Source organism: Symphalangus syndactylus, chromosome 17, assembly GCF_028878055.3.
Source record: "Symphalangus syndactylus isolate Jambi chromosome 17, NHGRI_mSymSyn1-v2.1_pri, whole genome shotgun sequence".
Taxonomy (NCBI): Eukaryota; Metazoa; Chordata; class Mammalia; order Primates; family Hylobatidae; genus Symphalangus; species Symphalangus syndactylus.
Genome location: NC_072439.2, coordinates 46105488 through 46126175, shown reverse-complemented (window position 1 = coordinate 46126175; position 20688 = coordinate 46105488). Strand labels below are relative to the sequence as shown.

General features: G+C 37.4%; 1 protein-coding gene across 1 annotated transcript in view; it reads left to right on the top strand.

Moving 5' to 3' along the window:
• The first annotated feature begins 366 nt into the window (after nt 1–366).
• The window catches only part of DBX2 (developing brain homeobox 2), a 37438-nt gene continuing 17116 nt past the window's right edge, over nt 367–20688 (top strand). Inside the window, exons 1-2 of the mRNA XM_055248042.2 lie at nt 367–941; nt 15846–15941. Coding sequence (XP_055104017.1) covers nt 539–941; nt 15846–15941 — 499 coding nt within the window. The 5' untranslated portion in view covers nt 367–538. The remainder of the gene's footprint in view (nt 942–15845; nt 15942–20688) is intronic.

Sequence of the window (20688 nt, the reverse complement as noted above, 5' to 3'; positions counted from 1 at the left end):
GAGAGTGCCACGGCTCTGCACGGCCGCGGGGAGAAGGCGAGCGCGCCCCATTCACGTCGCCTCCACGCCTACCTCCTCCCACTACGAGTCCCCTCCCCTTGCCACAGCACTGCCCTTATTGTTGGCCGCGTCTGTCACTTTGTGGGACTGGTGACATGAATGGATGGGCTGGACACACCTTCCGTCCTTCCAGAAAAAAAACAAAAAAACAAAACAAAAAAACCGTCCAGCTCTGCATAGAGAGAGGGGAGAGACTCCCCCCGGCGCTCCCAGAGCCTACGCCGTAGGCCAGAGAAATTCACAGCTTCCCCCTCCCACACTCACTCCTCCCATCCCTTAAAAAAACGCCCAACGCAAATAAATAATATCATTCCAAGCCCGCCGCCGTCCCGGGTGGCCTCTCCTCCCCGCCCGGCTCCGCGCGCTCCAGCCCTGCGGGAGGCTGCGGCGAGAAGCTGCGGCTCCGGGTGCGGTGCGGGGCGCGCGGGCAAGAGGCGGGCGAAAGGCGGGCGCCCAACAGGCCAGCCGGCGCCGCACTATGCTCCCCAGCGCGGTGGCAGCCCACGCCGGTGCGTACTGGGACATGGTGGCTTCCTCCGCGCTCCTCAACCTCCCCGCTGCGCCCGGCTTTGGCAACCTGGGCAAGAGTTTCCTGATCGAGAATTTGCTGCGGGTCGGGGGCGCCCCGACGCCCGGGCTGCAGCCACCCGCGCCCCACGGCCCGGCGACCGCCCTGGCCACCGCGGGCGCGCAGCTCCGGCCCCTGCCCGCTAGCCCAGTTCCCCTAAAGCTGTGCCCCGCAGCCGAACAAGTTAGCCCCGCCGGGGCGCCCTACGGAACGCGGTGGGCTTTTCAAGTGCTCAGTCCCTCTGCGGACAGTGCGAGGCTGCCGGGCCGGGCTCTGGGGGACCGAGACTGTACCTTTCAGCCTTCAGCGCCAGGTGAGCCAGCTCTCCCCTCCCTCCCCAGCCGCGCCCGCGCCCCCGGGCCGGGTGGTCCCGGGATGTAGGAGCACCGGCGGTGCGCACTGCGCCCAGGCAGCGGGGGTTTAGGACCTTACTGGAACATCTCGAGCTTTAGTGGAGATGCCACTTCGGGAGTCTGGGGCCCAGGCGGAGGCACACCACTTTCTGTGATGCTTTTTTGCTCCATCCCATCCCATTCCACCAGCTTCCTTGCTGTTCCCTTCTTTCAACAGGTGGTAGGGCTGCTTAACTTTTTGGCCTTAACTGGGAAACTCTGAAGGTTCTCCGGCCTGCCGGGATCAGTCTCAAGGGGTTTCACCAAGTTCAACGTTTCTAACCCGACCGCTCCTGTCTCCCTCCCGGGCCGCACGACACCAGCTCTCAGAAAAGTTCTTGACAAGGAGAGCTTTGCGCGGCCCAACTTGGGGAGATTTTGCCACTCAAACTGCTAGGATGGTGGGGATAGCTCAGGAACGCGTGCAAAGATCTTTGGAAGCAGAGTTGCGCAAAGTTCTGGCTTTCTCCACTCTTAAATTTTGGATCACTTTAGGCGCAAAGAAATGAAGGCCGACTTTTTATCCGTGCTGAGCTGAAAAACAGCTGAGTTGGCAACTGGAGTAGGAAGTTCACCAATAAATAAAAATTTACCGAAAGAAGGGCAGTTTGGGTTTATTTTAATCACCGTATAAAACCTAACTAGTGGGACTGGGAAGAAGGATGCCGACAATTTAGTCAAACATTAGCTAAAGCGTATGTAGGGCTCCCTGAAATTGTCAGTGATAAAAGGGAAAAGCCTCTTAGAGACTCAGAAACTGAGACCCAATTGGATTTTTTTTTTGGCTGCGTCCTTAAACGATCTTAACTCATTCTTTTAATCCCGGTGGGTTTGTCCAGAATGACTAATAGACGCTTTTTCAGCAGTTTCCATTGTCCCAGCAAACTGCTGGATCAAATTTATTGCTAATGGCTTTATAGAATTTAACATGTTTAGAACCTGTCCTGGTCTTTCACTTTGAAATGGTTATTAACAGAATGGAACAAATATAACTATATGAACACCGGTCTCATTCACCTAGTGTAAAACCTAAATGCTAGGGAGCCTTTTTTACACCCTGAAAGAGGAACAAACAGTTAAGGCAAAGTTTATAGAAATTTGGGCCTCTCTGTTCTTTTTGAAGTATTAGAAAAATTAGGCATAAAGCAGGTTCACTTGGAAGAGAGTTAATAAATTATATTTCATAAAAATAACATTTTCCAGAAAATTTGTTGATTTGCATAACTTTTGGTGGCTTGGCATTGTGTTGATAGAAGTTATTTTTCAAGGATTCCTAAGCTGTTTCTAATCATAATTGTCTCCGCCATGAAAAGGTATTTAATTTTAACCTTTGCAGATTTCACAGATTACATTTAAATAAAATAAATGAAAATCAAGTGCAGTTATTTCAATAACCCTCAAAAATAATTTACTATATTTATTTATTTCAAAATATTGCAACTAAAGGTTAAAAGTTTTCCTAACTACATTCTTTTTATTTTCAAGAATATATTCATTCTTGTACACTTATTAAAGTGTCCAATTGCAGACATTGTTTTTGGAATAATTACGAGGGTTATAAGAATTTATATTCCCTTTTGAAGTATTCTAATACAGTTTAAGCATGTATTTTTCCAAATATTTTATTCAACACATTGAAGATATGATGTTCTAGATTAATTTTCATTTGAACAAACAACCTTTGTTTTTTAAAAAATTATTCTTGTAAAGAAAACAGTTTCTGAAACTAGAAAAATATCTAAAGAAGAAAACTAAAATCTCATGAATTTGACCCCACAAATATGCTGCTTAAAACCAGAATTTATATTGATTTATTTTTATAATCGGATAAAGAATGTAGTTTTCTGAACATTGCCCCGTTTTTATTTAAATTACAGATTCTTGCCTTACCAAATGTCGTAATTATTTTATGCAGTGTACAATTATGAAATTATAATGGAGTGCCAACAATTTTTTCTATCAGGTGAAAATTAGGTGAGGATGAAATAATGATTTGGTGTTCTGGGGAGAGCGTAAGAGTTGGAGAAGCTTTGTTTTCAGGAAGATAATACCGTATTTTTCTGAAATGTTATGGAACAACCGGTTCTGATCCTTTAGACACTAACTTGGGAGTGGACCACAAAATCTAATTTTAGTGATTTCTGCATGTTGACTACTCACTTTTTTCCCAGCCTTAATTTGTTGAGTGCAGCACATCTAAATTTGAATGAGAAAGCCCCAGAGTTATTTTTAAGTTCATTGGTGAAATATAGCACCGTTTAACTGCGGGATTTATGCTTCTGCATGCATTTTTGTTTCATTATTTTTCGTTATTTTTTGTTACCTACTATTAAATATCCCATATATTTCATTCATTCAGCACATGCTTACTGAGTGTCTCCCATGTATCAGGCTCTGTTCTAGGCCATTGGCATAATCAGTTAACAAAACAGATGACTGTCTCGGCCCTTGTAGAGCTTACATTCCATGTTCTGTACTGCTTTATAGGTTAGCAGCCATTTTCAAAATAGCTCCTTTAATCCTCCTAATAAGCTAATGAGGTGGCTATGGGGATTCCAGTTGTTTTTCTCAATGACTATTTCATTTGCTCATTTTGTTTTTGTCCCAAGGATCACTTTAATCATCTACGAACTTGTGAAAGAGAAAAAATTGCCCCAAATCTTCAGACTCATACCTTAGGTTAGTCTTTCACTGACTAGAAGAAAATAATGAGGGCCAATTAGATCACCAATTACATAGTATCACAATAATAAATGAGATTGTGATTTTGTACCTCAGCCCATAATGGAAGAAATTAGCTCTCCCTTTCCTCTTGTTATGAAATATATTTGAAAGGTGGTGACAGGTAAACACCGTAACACAGATTTACAGGTCATGGATGAAAGTAGAGTTGTCAGTGCTTCATCCCTGAAAATTGTTAAGTTTGAGTATTTACAGCAAGAAAAGCCACACTCCATAGCTATATGTTGTCAAGTTGTTTATATAGAATAGTTTTAAAACTTTAAAAATCAAAGGGCTCAGGGCTAGGGAGGGGCACATTTAGGGCAATATTGGGTAGTGAATAGGTTCTCCTCCAGGGCTTATATCTGAAAAAAGAAAAAATGTCATGGATCTATTAATAATTTATTAGTGGAAACCAGGAGGTTTTTTGAGTAAACTCTGATTATCAGACATCCTTCCTCAGAAGTTTCCTGATGCCATTATTTGTGACAATATTTGGAAAATATTATGCCCAACTAAAATATGCATGTCTTTGTATATAAATGTAAAATGCTGAAAGATTTAAATTCTCCTGGCTACAGAGTGACATCAGTTTTCCAATTGGTGGTTATGCCATCAATTCTCTTCAAAATAAGTGGAATAAATAGTCATGCTTATTAATAACATTTGTTATTTTAAGCGTTTTAGAAAATGTTTGACATAAAAATAATTTCCTGAATCTATTTTCCTTTATTTATTAAATCTATTCTTGTGCTGCATATGAAAGGATTGGAAAGCAAATGTTTATTCTGGATAAGTGAATTGAACTGCTTTTTTAAAAAGTAGTTTTGCCAAGTAAGCCATTCTGTGTAGTAAAGAAATAAAAGAGCATTAGTATTTTTTTTTCTGGCATCCGGTTAGGATTGTTTCTGACCATCAATACTTAATGTGCACTCTAGTTTTCTTGTCTGTCTCCCAATCCCAAGTACTGTTTACCCATTAATTGTTGACTGTCTGAAACTATTCACACTTATGTCTGGTGCTGCAAACGGTAGTTTTTTCCTCCACTGAGATACACTGAAAGTATGAAATAAAATGGCTCTTTTACATTTTAGGCATCTAGGCAAGGGAGAAAAGGGATTTGTGCTCAAGGTGGGGATTCCAGTCTAAGTAAAGACTTTGTGATCTTATTTTTTAAGCCCGAGTTTGAGCTTTCTGTTGCTAACACTATGGTTTAGATTCGTTTTGACAAATTAAAATCAGAGAATTTTGAGTGTTGATGATGCTGATTCAGAACCAGGATGACAACAGGGGATTCCAAATGGGATAGTGATGGGAACTATGCTAGTGGTTCTTTGCTGAGGCCGTCACTCCAGTCATCCTTTGGTGGAATTTTTTGAGAATACCAGAACCATATTCTTTCTATGTCTGTATATTTTTCTGTAATCTGCTCAACATACCTTTTTATTTAAAACTAACATATTAATAACTTTTATCTAGTTCATGAGTAATCAGCTGTATGGTCCCTAAGTTAATAAATACCTTCAGGTTCAAGGAGAAGTTCTTGCAGTGGATAAAATAAAAGAGACTATTAGAACCAATATCTCTATCTCTCCTTTGCCACAACACACGCTTCTCTTCTTTGCTCTAACAACAAGCAAATTTCAATCTGGTAATATGTACTAAAACTCTTGAGGTTTAATAATAAAACAGGAGTACATGGAGCAGGCAAATAAGAAGGTTTTAGAACTTTCCACTTACTTAGCTCCATTCCTTTAGGGATTTGAGGGTTATTTTAAGAGGTACGATGGTTTGAATGCCCATAAATTTATGTATGGACTTATGTAGAATTAAACGTAGAATTTAGAGTGTTCAGGGTTATGCTACATGAAGTCAAAAGGATGCCATATGTTTTGGGCAATTTAAAGGGATTGCTGTGATTGCACCACTGCACTCCAGCCTGGGCAACAGAGCGAGACTCTGCCTAAAAAACAAACAAACAAACAAATAAAAAAAAAACAAAGGGATTGCCAAGGGTGATTTTGTTTATATTTGTTTGCCATGGATGTGGTTCAGATATTGGAACCTAAGCTGTGCTTAGACTCCGTGGTAGTCCTCTTTAGGTGTGCCACCTCCTTCCTGTTCTTAGTGACCACCAGATGTCTTTTTGCTGTAAGAAGATATTTTACAGTTAGATTTGCTGCTGAACAATGAGAGAAATGGTAGCAACTTAAAAGTGAAGGACACAACATCCATGCATAATTTCTGTTTAATCATTGTGTTCATAAAATCCTTTGAGATTCTTTGCTATGAAAGTTTATACAAAAATGAAATATTATTTAAAACATTTAAACAAATGTGTTCTTATGTTAGGGTGGGCATTAAATACAAAGATCTTTTGAGGGTCTTGCTTTGCAACCCTTAATACAGTGTTTGTCTACTTAATTTTCGGTTAGAAGAAGCTCTAAGTAAAGTTCTTCTTAATTACAGTAGTTTTTCTTTATATATACAATGAAAGGACACAACTTTTAAGTCAGTTTAAATAACTGAGTTTTCGTTCAAATACACCTGGAGTTTGTCAGGAATAAAAAGGAAAGTTGTAAAATGAAACAATATGATTTTTATCTAGGAATGCTTGTTAGAATCCTCATTTTAGACTTCATTAGATCATGTTTCTATTTTATACTCTCTTGGTAAGAAATTGGATTTTTGCCTTAACATATAACATACTTACCAGGCCCTTGTATATTTTATTCCAAAATGTTTTATTTTACTTTCAGTAATGTTTCCACTTTTAATGAAATCTCTCTCTTTCATTCTTTTTAGCCTCCAGTCAATACTTAAGTTGGCAATGCTGAGTGATTCATCACTCTATATAAAGTTACCATAGCTGATTTCATTTTTAATAGGATTATTCATTTTGTCAACCAGCTATTAGTTGAGAATATTTCGGGGGCACACTTTTGTGAGGTATGTGAACAGTCAACTTAAGGTACTGAAATTCTCTCTGAGGCCAAAGATCAAAAAGCCTATAGGAGTTTTTAGACTTTTAGAACCAAAGCATTCAGGAAAAGGAAAGGAAAACAAAAAAAAAGCTTGAGTCTTTTTGTAACAATTGCTGACTATTTTAATGCCTTCTTGTTTATAAATGTTCCACAGATGACTAGGTTTTTCACTTTTCTTTCACATGTTCAGGGACCATGCCATAACAACTTTAATTTTTTGTTAACTCTAAGCGACCATCAGAAATAGAATATACAATATATAGATTTCCACAAAGCCTCTTGAAAAGGCTCAAAATTTCTTGTTTAAAACTTTAAGTCTCTATTATTTTTTAAATTAAAATATGTGAAGGAGTTAATAAGTCATTCTTTGAGAAAATTTATGTACATTAAAAAAGGAATAAAAACCATGACTGCTGGCAAGTTTTTAATAGATAACCTAGGGCTGGATTGAGTTTAGGTGTATTGAACAAGTTTTGTGGTTATATTGGGTCTGAAACAAAAAAGACCATCTGATTGTTTAAAGCTAGAACAGAATAACACCTATTTATTTACATATTTTCTATAGCTGCTTTTCTATTGAATAGTCATAATGGAGACTGTGTAGCTCACAAACCATAAAAGTATTTACTATCTTGCTTTTTATAAGTATGCCAGTGCTTGCTCCAACGTGTAAATGGCAAATTGGTTAAATTTAAAACTACCTATAGCTCTCTGAGCATTCCTGTATTTAAAAGTCTAGATTCAAGGTCTTCAGATTACTGATTCTGTAACCATAAGGAATTCATATAACCTCACAGAGCCTCTCTTTCCTCATTTCAAAATGTGAACAGTGATAGAGTCAGCATTTGACTTTAAAGCACATACCTCAAAAGCCCACTGGTAAGATACAGGAAAAGATGTGCAGGATTCCTTCCCACCATTTCGCCATAAGCAAAATATTGGTAAAAGGGGCGTTGTTGTATAAGAAACCATCCCAAAACTCAGTGGCTTGAAGAAAAATTTATTATTTTCTCTTACAGTTTTGTGGGCTGACTAGGCTCAGTGGGTGGTTCCCACTTGGAATCTTGAGTGATGTTAGATGTCAACTGGGACTAAAGTCATGGGAAGGTTTGACTGGGCTGGATGTCCAAGATGGCTACTCGCACGGCTGGCACTGATCCCATCTGTTGACTGGTTGCTCAACTGGAGCTGTTTATTGCAGCATTCACACTTGGGCTCTCCAAGTTTCTTGGCCTTTTTATAGCAGAGTGGCTGGATTCTGAAAGGGAGAACACCAAGAGCACACATTCCAAAAACCCATCTGGCTTTGGAACTTTGGACATTCTGGTACTTCCAATACTAGGTCATATGAAGCTTTGCAGTTTCTTATGACTTAGTCTTGGAAGCGACATTCTGGAACTTCAACAAGACTTAGTTGCAGAAGTTTCAGAATGTCATATCTGCCATATCTCTTGGTTAAGCAAGTCACCAAGGCCATTCCAAATTCGAGGGAAGAAGAAATAGACCCCACCTTTCAATGGGAGGAGTACCAAATAGTTTGTGATCATTTAAAATCTGTCCCAGGATGAAATCAAGATAACCAATATCAGATACACTTCCTGCTAGGTCTGTCTTCTGCTGGAGTAGACCAGTGCAGGTGTTAATCACACAGAGTGGTATAGCCGGGAGCTCAGGGAACCTTCACAAAGGCTTATAGTATTCTCTTCTGTGACATAGACTTTATAATAAAAAGAGCAAGAAATCTCCTCAAGTTTAAATCATTTATTCAGAGCGGTCTAATTGAGACTCCCTGAAGGGTAAGGCAGCAGAGGTGATGACCCTGGGCACCAGTGTTGGTCATGGTTAACTAGCGTCCCACAGCTGGAGGGAAGCCAGACCCTGTCAACTTGTTGGTGTTGTGAGGACAGATAAGATGTTGCTGGAAATGTTCGCACAAATGCTTGTCATCACCTGTTGCTAGAGCATGTTGTTACTGCATAGCAGCTTTCCCTTTGGCCCTTCTTTATTCCACTGCATCCCATCCACCACTGCCAGGTGAACTTTTCTCAAATGTAGTTTTCATCATGTCACCAAGCTACTCAGGAAAACCTAAATTATCCAATTTGACTACAGATTAAATGAAATTACCTAGTTTGGCCTTTAAGGCCTTCATTCCATCAACTGCATTTAACTCTTCTAGCCGCATTGCTTAATGTTCACCCCTTGGGCCTTGTCCCAGTAGCCAGGCTGGTCTCCTTCACCTGCCCCATGTGTTAACACCATCTTTGCCTCTTTTCCTTTGTCCCTGCAACCTTTTCTTCTTGGAATGGTTTCATTCTCTTCTTTTGCCCTTCCAAGTACTTTCCAAATCAAGGCCCTGATTAAGATGTTTCTCCTGCTTAAAGCCTTCTTTGAACAAGCCTTTCTTAAAATATCCTTTTCTTTTTATTCTGTATTTCAGTAGAAGTCTGCACAATACTACTTTTTTATGTGCTGTTTAGTCTTGATCTCAGATTATATACTAATGGCAGGAGGAGAGGCTAACATTTATTGAATGTCTACGATGTGTCAGGTGTTGTTTTATGTTCTTTTCACGGTCTCATCCTTGCTCTATATTCTAATCACCTACAAAGTGAAAAAATGCTATGCGGGTGTCCAGTCCTAGCCAGCCTGATTGAAAACAATTGGTGTGGGGGCTAGGCATCTGCATCTTTGAGAAGCAGCCCAGACAATTCTAATGTGTATTCAGGGTTGAGAACCACTAACTATGGATGTGCACAGTATGAATTTTGTTAGATTGCATCTCCTTGGGGAGTGTGTCAGGTTTCACTGAACAAAATTGAATTTGGAGTAACTGAGAAATTTACATTTCATTTCATTAACCAGCAGACTCAAATCTGTAAGTTAAAGGATATTAAAAAATATAGATTATTCCAGGAAGCAAACTCCTTTTTCGATCTTTGTAGTCCCGGCACACAGTGCAGTGCTCAGCACTTGACAGATAGGCAGTACATATTATTTGCCCTAAATTGAAAGGATTGAAGCAAACAAGTAGACACTGCACTTGATTTATGTTCTCATGAGCTGTACCAAAACATTAAGACCCTTTGTTTTTCTGTCTTTAAAACACTTTTGAGGCAAAAAATGCGGGCTTCTCGTTTTCTGATAAACAGAAAAGTAAAGGATGAATTTACCTAACTTGCTATGTGTGGTGATTGAAGGCAAGGTTTGCAATTAGATCACATAAATGAATTACTTTCAGATGGACTAAGTATTAAAATAAATCAAACTTCATTAGCTAATTGATATTTTTTTGTTCTAACTATTCAGGATAGATGTTTGCTGCTCTTTGGAGTCTTGTTCTGGGTCCACTCCACCCTAGACTGTCTTCAATTGTGTATTATTTGCAAGTTAGAAGTTTAGATGTTTAACTTCTCAGTGGCCATGTACCTGGCATGTGAAGGAGGTCATTAAAGCCATCCTTTTGGAATTATTTACTTCCCTGTCATTCTTTATTATTATTTTATTTATAATTTTTTATTTTAATTTATTATTTATTAATTATTATTTAGTTAATTATTTTAATTAATTATTCATTAATGATTAAAGTTTTAATTAATTTATTATTATTAATATTATTATTTGTTATAATAATATTCTTAATTATTTACTTCCCTGTCATTCCTTCCTAGAGGTTTTTTTTTTCTTTCCCCCCAGTGGTTGCCTTAGTAAGATACTTTGGAACCTTCTATCATTTCTCCTCATCCTTCTTAAATGCAGTGGTTCCTGAAATTTATTTGAAGGTTTTGTTAGTGGTCTTTAGTATTCTTCCTTTGAAATGTCAGTTCAAGTCAGTTAGTACCATAGTTTGTTTGTATTGCCAATAAGAATGTGGTTTCACACCATTTAGATTCCTGATGTTATTCTCCATTACTAAAGGAGAATAAAAAGAACAAAAAACAATTTAAAAAAATTATTGTTTTCTAGAAAATAGAATAATTTCTCAGTAGCTTAACTTGTAACCTTGCTTGGCTATGGGATACTTTGTATCACAGAACCATCTAGTCAGCTAAGTTAAAAAAAATCAGGCGGCCGGGTGCGGTGGCTCACGCTTGTAATCCCAGCACTTTGGGAGGCCGAGGCGGGTGGATCATGAGGTCAGGAGATCGAGACCACGGTGAAATCCCGTCTCTACTAAAAATACAAAAAAATTAGCTGGGCGTGGTGGCGGGCGCCTGTAGTCCCAGCTACTCGGGAGGCTGAGGCAGGAGAATGGCTTGAACCTGGGAGGCGGAGCTTGCAGTGAGCTGAGATTGCGCCACTGCACTCCAGCCTGGGCGACAGAGTGAGACTCCGTCTCAAAAAAAAAAAAAAAAAAAAAAAAAAAATCAGGCTAGTTCACCATTAGGTTGGCTATAAGTTCCCATCTTAAATAAACATGCAAGATAAAAGATATCTTGAATCTGTATCTTCAAATAAGTCATACGGAAAGTTCATGAAGTTTTCTCTGAATACTTAATTTTAGTCATTTGGATTCAGACAAGCCCCAGTTTAGTTCCAAAATTTTCAAGTCATTTTGTTTGTAACTCATAACAGTTTCACACAGAAATTGGAAGCTTGATTGGTAGGTGTATCAGTCAGGGTTCTCTAGAGGAACAGAACTAATGGGATATATAGGCATATATATAAAGGGGAGTTTATTAAGTATTAACACAAGATCACAAGGTCCCACAATAGGACGTATGCGAGCTGAGGGGCAAGGAGAGCCAGTTTGGGTCCCATAACTGAAGAACTTGGAGTCCAATGTTTGAGGGAAGGAAGCACGAGAGAAAGATGTAGGCTGGTAGGCTAGGCCAGTCTAGTCTTTTCACTTTTTTCTGCCTGCTTTATATTCTAGCTGTGCTGGCAGCTGATTAGATAGTGCCCAGTCAGATTAAGGGTGAGTCTACCTTTCCCAGCCCACTGACTCAAATGTTAATCTCCTTTGCAACACCCTTGCAGACACACTCAGGACCAATACTTTGCATCCTTCATTCTAATAAAGTTGACACTCAGTATTAACCATCATAGTAGGATATGAAATTTGGAGTATCTCGAGATGTTGTGTTAATGCAACCTGATGTCATGCTGTAGAACCTGAACTGTTTATATTTTTTTCCAGAGGAAAGGCCATTTTTTTTTCTCTCATGGAAGTCTTGGGAAATGTGTCAGTTTTCCAGGGTCTAGCTCTTATTGAATAACTGGCAGAGTCACGGTGCATGAAATCTCTATCCCTCATGGCTAGTAATTAATTATTATATTAAATCTTTATTGTTTTTCTCGTCTTTTTTTCTTTTAATTTGCTGTGAGCAGTCATAATCACATTTCAGATACGTTGAATGTTAATGAATCAATGAGATAGCACGTGTTAAATTTGTAGCTAGTCCAGTGCCTGATATATAGTAAACACTCCTTAATATTATCATTATAAATATTGTTCAGTGAGCCTACAATTAATCATTTTTAACATGGTAAATGATTAAGCAACTGCATCTAGATGGCACTGATCGGGTTTGAAATGCATTTTATCTAGGATCAAATTACCTTTTCTACCTTTTTCGGAGCACCTTCCAAGTAGTTCTTATGGGTTTACAGCACAACTATCAACTTGTCACTTTGTTTTCATCAAAGCTGAGTTTCCTGTTTTGGTCATTACTTTAAGAAAGTATATGGTTCAAACACCGCATATTCTCACTCATAGGTGAGAACTGAACAATGAGAACTCATGGACACAGGAAGGGGAACATCACACTCTGGGAACTGTTGTGGGGTGGGGGGAGGGGGGAGGGGGGAGGGACAGCATTAGGAGATATACCTAATGCTAAATGACGAGTTAATGGGTGCAGCAAACCAACATGGCACATGGATACATATGTAACAAACCTGCACATTGTGCACATGTACCCTAAAACCTAAAGTATAATAATAAAAAAAAGAAAAAAAAGTATATGGTTCACTAAAGTTAAAAGTGTGGTGTGATATATATATATATATATATATATATATATATATATATATATACCTTCAATGCAGTGCATTGTTTTAAATGGTGATATCTTAAGGCCATTCAGTGCTCCTGCAATCACATGCTCACTGGATTAGCATTTGACTTAGGTCAAAATAGGAACATGTAAAAAAAAAAAAGCACTTAATTGGAATTTTACAGTGATTTTCACATAAACCAGCTTAAACAAGGTGTATTTATGTATAGCAATCAGGAATTGACTTAAACTCGTGTGTAAATATGTGTGTCAAAAAGGTGATTTAAAATGGTGAAAAATTGTACACAGTAGAACTTCAAGCCTGGTCACATCACGAAATGTGAAGAAGTCCAGTTCTTCAGTCAAAACTAGAATTGTTACTGTAGATTATGATTACTTTTTTTGCAATTACAGATTTTGATACTGTCATTTTGATTACAGCTTTTTTATATTAAGATACGGTAATGTAGAGCGATATAATAGGCTTCAATTAAAATGGTTTTTCTGGTTAAATTCAGCATTAAGATCAGATAACTGTAAACCACATTTATCACTAAGAATTTAATTGATCATTTATTTTAAGTAAACCATCAATTTTTAAAATATTTTATTTTCCCACTTTTAGGGTCCTAGGGCTGGGATGAGAAACATTTTGGTTAGAATAGAAAAATTTGTAATATATATATATATATATGTATATATAAGGATGCAATATGTATGCAATATATACACACACATATTGCATACATATTGCATCCTTATATTAATGATATCGGTAGTATGGTCACATTTTCTATGCCTTAATTAAGCAAAAAACAAAAACAAAACCTTTTTTTTGTTTTCTGTTTCCAGTTAACATGGTAAGTGCTTAATTTTATGTCAGTAAATGCAACATTGCTGAGTCTTTTTTTCTTTTATCTCAAAAAACAACAACAATAACAACAAAAGTCCAAAACAAAACAGCACAAGAGCCATCATTTTATTATTTATAGAATGTTTATCTTGGAGGGGAAATAAGTTAGCTAACAGAAATGCTTGAAAATAAACATAATTAGGCAACTTTTATATTCCTTCTTTCTGAAGTACTTCATATATCCATAGCAATAATGAAAATGTAAATCTGCATAAATAATGCCATACTCTTGTAACATAATTTAAGACGTAAAATTCAAATGAAATGATTTATAATTTCTATGACGGATTTGTAGTCAATGTCAGAACAACTTATGATAACAACGAAACTTCAAAAAAATTTATAAAACTTTTTGAACATCAAAATTGGTTTCCTTTTTATGCCTTTGCTTAGCGGCCATATTTTCAAAACAGCATTAAAACAAACACTTGATTCTTTAAAAACCCAAGTATTAAAAAAAAACCTAAAAGCATTAATGTTAACAACTTCCCATTGTGTGCTAGGAAGAAAACTGCATTTATGATTAATTTGCAATTTTAAAGCACCCAGGACCCTGAAATGCTATAAAAATTCTTACTGGAAACTATACTTATTTTGATACATCCTTCAAAGAAATTGTGAAAATAAACATAAACAACTCATCAGTTCGTTAAAATACAAGTCTGAAATTACTGTGTTCTTCAAAAAGGTATGTAGTCATATGGAAACAATATTCACTGAATGTGAATAAGAAAAGGAAAGAAGTTGCCCCTTGAATATGAAAGAAGAATAATAAAAATATTTATTTTCAAGTCATGTTTTAGATTTCAAGGTCATCAGTTATGAGAGACACCATGTTTTAGGATGGGTCAGGAAGCAGGGGAAGGATTAATTCTTGATCCTCATTCTTTCCCTAAGACCAGGGAATTTTTCTGTTTGTTAGTTTGGAAGACCATTTGTTCAATTACTAAAAATTTTTTTGACTGTTTAGAATGTGATAGGCACTCTGTTGAATGTGTCATGGTATGGGCAAGTGCCACTTTAGGCAATCTCCACCTACAGTTATATTGTATTAAACCCATTCTATGAAAGGACATGGTGTGTCTAAGGCACTTAACCAAAGCATGGCATACAGTAAGTGCTCAATAATGGAGAGTTATTATTCACGTTTTATCCTTTATAGCTGTTCTCATCTACTGAGGAACAGAGTTTAACTTAAAATGTTAAATTCAAAGGGGATGATTCATCATTTCTATGATGGTTTTGTAGTCAAAATAATAGAACAACTTATACTAATGAGACTTCAAAAAAATTTTATAGAAGTTTTTGGCCTCCAAAATGGGTCTCTTTTTCATACTTTTGCACAGGAGTAATAATAAATAGTTCATGCATTTCTCCTGAAAATTTTATGAATAGATTATTTTAATGAAACTATGCAGAGCAGAATTACATGGCAACTCACTATACTAGAAACACATACATCTTCAGGGTGACTAGATTACTCGAGATAAAATGGGACTATTCTCAAATACTTTAAGTCATGTAAATGTGATCAGAAACACCACTTTTCATTATGGAATTGCTCAGTAAATCTACTGTTACCAACTTTGGAATCCAACTAACTATATGTTTCAAAGAACCATCTGAAAATATGCAAAGAGATATAAACTTTAAAAATTAAATGTAAGCACATAGCATTTAAATCATTTCTTGGTAAGTAGGATATCTAGAGCTGTGCTATTTAATATAACCCCTAGTCGTATGAGTCTATTTAAATACAAGTGAATTTAGAGTAAATATTCAGTTATTCATTATACTAGCTACATTTTACGTGTGCAGTAACTGTATGTGGGTAGCAGATACCATTTTGAACAATACAGACATAGACATTTCCAATCATCACAGATAGTTTTCTTGGACAGTGTTGCTCTAGGCTATTTTAAATAAAAGAATATTTGATGTTTACTATTTATAATGATGACCACACAGAAAATGATCTAAGAAGCTTGGTGTTTCATAGTCTCTTTGCGTCTTTTCACTACCCCTCTCAAATCTTGATGAGATTATTTGGCATGCTCTTTGACAGACAAAGGCTACTTTATAATAACTTTAATTTCAATACAAATTAAAACTAAGCAAAGTATTTACTCAATGACTTTTAGGAAACTGGAGTTTTGAATATTGTCTTAAAGAAATGGCTAATCAATGAGATCAATGCTTTCTCCGCAGCACCTTCCAAACCTTTTCTTCTGAGCGTCCCGCCATTCTACTCGGCGTGCTGCGGTGGGTCCTGTCGGCGCCCTGCATCCTCCGCTGCTTTTCCAAGTAAGTTTTTATCCTTCATCAGCAATGCCTCAGTTATTCTGTAAACCAAAGCTGCAGGATTTAATGTGCTCTGGAAAACTAATTGGTAATGCAATGGCAAGGAGCTAATTCCCCACTAAAAGTCACAGCGATCCTATTCAAGAGGTTTCCAGAGATTTATCAAACCTCAGCACACTGAGCAATTGTGAGCAGTTCTAATGGCATTGAAACCCAGGGCTGACACATCACCAAAAGCAACTTGTTTTCCATTTGATATAAAAGATCTCGGAGGGACCAGTTTGGCTTTTCTGAAATGTATAGCAACATTCCTTTAAAGAAGAGGAAAAAGGAAAGGATGGAAGGCGAAAAATTGTGCTGTGTAAAATTTCCATTCCGCTTAAAACGTAACACAGAGAGTCACTAAGTGTCTATGGAGAATAATTTAAAATTGTCAAGATCGTGAGAGGAGATAAATCTCTCCTTTTTGGCATCTTGAAGGTAACCAACCAGAACTGTTGGAAATATTTTCAAGAGAACTCTTCTCCCAACATTATAAAAGCAACATTTTCGTAGAGTCTGGGGGTGGAGTGAGAATGACAGACTTTCTTTTTTTTTTTTTCTGTGGTTTTGCCATTACTTTTTTTTTTTTTATTATTATACTTTAGGTTTTAGGGTACATGTACACAATGTGCAGGTTTGTTACATATGTATCCATGTGCCATGTTGTTTTGCTGCACCCATTAACTCGTCATTTAGCATTAGGTACATCTCAGACTTTCAAAATCTCGTAGCGTGCACACACACTCACACTCAAAGGAAAAACGCAGGCATAAAAGTAAAATTCCCCTTGGTCTTGAGATTTCTGGATCAGATGAGAATATCTAGGCAGGGAATTTGAGTTTATGATAAAGAGGTCCAGTGGAGGGGTGCATTTCTTTCAGCTGCCCAAGAGAAAAAACTTATTCAGCTTAACAGCTCTGTCAGGTGAAAAGTGAAATAAGAGTTGAGTCAGGCTCCTGTGCCGAACCCCATCATGGTTGAATTCAGATCCCTGCTGCCTCTGTGCATGTGTTTTGGGAATGGTTCAGGAAAGCAGTTGCTCGACAGAATAATTCCTGACAAGCGAGGCAGCAAATGCTGGCCGTTTAATGAGCTGCAGGCTCTAAGCATCTCTTTAGGGGGCTGATACTTTCCCACAGAGCACTTTACATGGCTGGGACCCGGCCACAATGGGTGACAGACCCGTGACCAATCGTCGCTTTCACTCGACTCATCCACACGCGACCTCACCACGATTTTTCACTCTGCAGATGAACTTTAGGAACCATTTCACATGGAAAAGGCTTGGGCAAGGGTCAGTTGCCCTTTTGTATGGTCATAAAGCAAGGCTCTGTGTGTCAGTCTTTTCTCCTGTCTCACATTCCAAGTGAATTTCTGGACACCATTTAAAGCACTTGACTGAAAAATAAAGCAGTGAATGAAACTGACTTTTATAGACTCATTCTAGCTCATCTTCCCATATAACCCTGTCTACCTGAAAAGGGATTTAGTGGATGAGCTGAGTGTATACAGGGACTTGCTGAATACATAGGGCCCATTATCAACTGTGGGGATTGTTTATTAACCAGGACTGATACACTACTATTTTGGAAGTGACCTATTAATTGTCCATTTAACTAGAATGTATTGAATTTAAACAGAAAAATAGAAACCATGACTAAACCTTTTACTCGCTCCTTCAAGGTGGTCTCCTATGAGGACAATTGAAAACTCTTGTGCAAATTAAGGAGACATTTATCACCATATATTAGAGTATCAGGAAAAGACTTCAGGAGTAGAGACCTAAAACCCAAATATCTGATACCGTATCATGATGGCGTCGCTGTGGAATTAAGTCTTCAGTGTTAGATTTCGGGAGTGGAGATCAAAAGAGGTCCCATTCTTAGCTTCAGTTATTTCATCATGATATGACACTGGGTTTTTACTTCAGAAACTCTCTGGCAGTTCAGATAAGTGGAAATGGACAAAAAATTCCATGTAACAGGTGGACAGACATTCATGTGCGTGCGTGTGTGTGTGTGTGTGTGTGTGTGTGTGTACTTATTTTATAGGGACGTTTGAAGAGTCTCAAGCCATCAAAGTTTGGGCCAGTTTACTAGATAGAAAAGAAAGGTTGGGCCAGTTCAGTAAATAGAGCATGTAAAAGTAATGCTAAAGACATTTTCTAGATGACTTTATCTTCTCCACTGCTTGAAAAATTACTTTAAGCAGGTCTTATTTTTCTCCATCTGCTTCCCAGTCCTTTCTACTTTGTGCCTTTTGCATAACTCTTGTAAATTATAGTGTTTATCCCTGGAGATTTATGAAGTCCTGTGTTTATCTTTTTCTTAAAAATAAATATAGAAGCTGAAAATCAGTACAGCTCTAATCAAGGATAGAAAATGATGCACTTGGTTTGGCTTCATTTCTAAAGTTGGCATTTTAAAACAGTTTAGAGATCCCATAAGTGATTTTAATAAATGATAGTTTCTCATATTGTTAGTTATAACTCAAAAATGAATTTCATATTTTCTTATTTATAATGTTCATTTGTATTAGCAGCAAATAATAACATGGTAGAATTAAGCTGTCAATAAAGAATTTTACATCAATAACCAGGATACCAAGGTACAGTTAATAAGGTTTACATCTGTACAATAATCTTCTTTAATTTAAGGCATTTACTAGATTTTCTTTTTTTTCCCCTTTTTTTAATAATAAGAATGATTTTTATGCCCAGGTCTTTGTATTATTTAACATTGTACAAGCAAAGGAAAATGTACTGTCCAAATAAACTTGCATTAAGTTTCAGCTCAGACAGCCAAAATTAGGTTTATATTAAAAAGTTTAATAACTGATTAAATCAATGGCCCTCATCATTGTTTCACAATATTGCTTCACTCTTTCCAAAAGAGTGGGATCAGACCAGCACATTTTTAACTATGGGAGTGAAGTATAATTTTGACTCTTAACATGATTCGTTTATTTAATATTGATTTAGTTTTTCTTGTTAACTTCTTAGATTTACGAGTGACTTCCTGTTGCAATGTGGTAACAATCATTCATTCAATGGCCTTCTCACATATAGTAAATAGTTTAATAGGCTATTTAAGCACAACACTTAACGGTGGGGAAAAATTAAAAGGCAGTGGTAACAGTTCTCCCCTCACCCAAAGCAGTGTATGGAAAATCTTTGATATTACAACCACAAGGTTCTTTTCAAAATAACATATTTCTCAAATAACATGAAATGGAAAGTTGTGGAAATTATGTAAATAATGACTTTTTAAAAATTACTTAAAGTGTAGGAATCTTAATGATGTAGACTAGCTAATTGAATTAATCAGATAATTATTTTGTTTCATCTTTGAGTACCCAACTTGAATTTGACCTTTGAATTTTATGCCTTAAAAGACAAAGCTTAAGTTTGGAGCAGCGTTATAAAGATTTGAGCCAAGTATTCTTCTGAGACAAACTGCTCTGCCTTTTGGCAGATGAACTTATATTCTACATTTTAAGATAATTGTGCTATCTTCTTCTTCTTGTTAAAACGTAAAAAAACGTAATACACTCTCCAAGTTTGAATTTTTAAGATTGTGTTGAAGGCAGAAAGGAAGGGACATTATTTTTCTAACTGTGAATGTAGGTTGGTTCTATGAGTTTCATGGTCAAAGATGGGGAATGCTCTGATTAGTATTCTTACCACCTGTCCTTTCTGTGTTCTCTTTTACTGCTCTCAGCTGGAGTGGCCAGTGGACTGAGGACACTGACCAGGATCTGTGGAAATCTACAAAATGCTGCATACAATTTTTAAATAAGGATTAATCTTAGCACTGTAAGATCTTCAGAGGGATGCAGAATTTTTTTTCTAATATAAAAAGAAGGCTAATTATATTGTCTGAAACATAATCGAGTTTGTGCAATAAGTTGAATAGGTGTTGACTTCTCAAAAGTACAGGGAGGGGTGTTCCATAGATAAATGGCATTCAGTCAACCAAGAACAATGTTTAAAGGAGTCAGAGACTCAAAGACAATAGATTTTCCAAGTTGATGGCTCTATTCAGCAGTTCTAGAGAGGCAGTGAAAGTATTGGAATAATATTCCTGGAATGGAGTTCCTTTTCTCCCCAAATGTTCTTAAGCAGTAAAGGGTGGGTGATGCGTGGGGGAGGGTAACTGCTTAACAATATGGGGTGGTTTTCTTTGATCTTGTCTGTAGCCCTAGTCTGAGCATAACATGAAATCTAACAGGGCTGCTTATGAAGTCCTGATTTTTGGTTTCCAAAAACAAGTGAAGAACAGGGGAGGGGGAGAATGAATAGAACAAAGCAGGAAAGCGTTGTACTGTCAGCTCAGTATGTGTCTACAAAATGATACATGGTTGTTGGATTGTGCTTTTGGAAATAGACCATCCAGAACAAGAGACATCAGAGTATTACTAGACTCTGAAATGGTCAGACTGCCTGCACCTGTTCAGTTCTGGAGGCCCACTTTAAAAGGTACATTGAACAAACTCTCGTATAAAAACCAGGTTAAGAGGTATACGGCAACTTAAAATAGTGAAGACTCTGTATGACTAGTCAGGAATTTTGGAAAAAAAATTGAGTATTTTTGTCCTGGAGGAGAGAAACGCTAGGGAGAACATGAGAGTTTTCTTTAACTCAGGTCTACTGTATGCAAATAGATATAAATTGTAGAATTGGGACCAATGAGTGGAGCTTAGGGAAAGT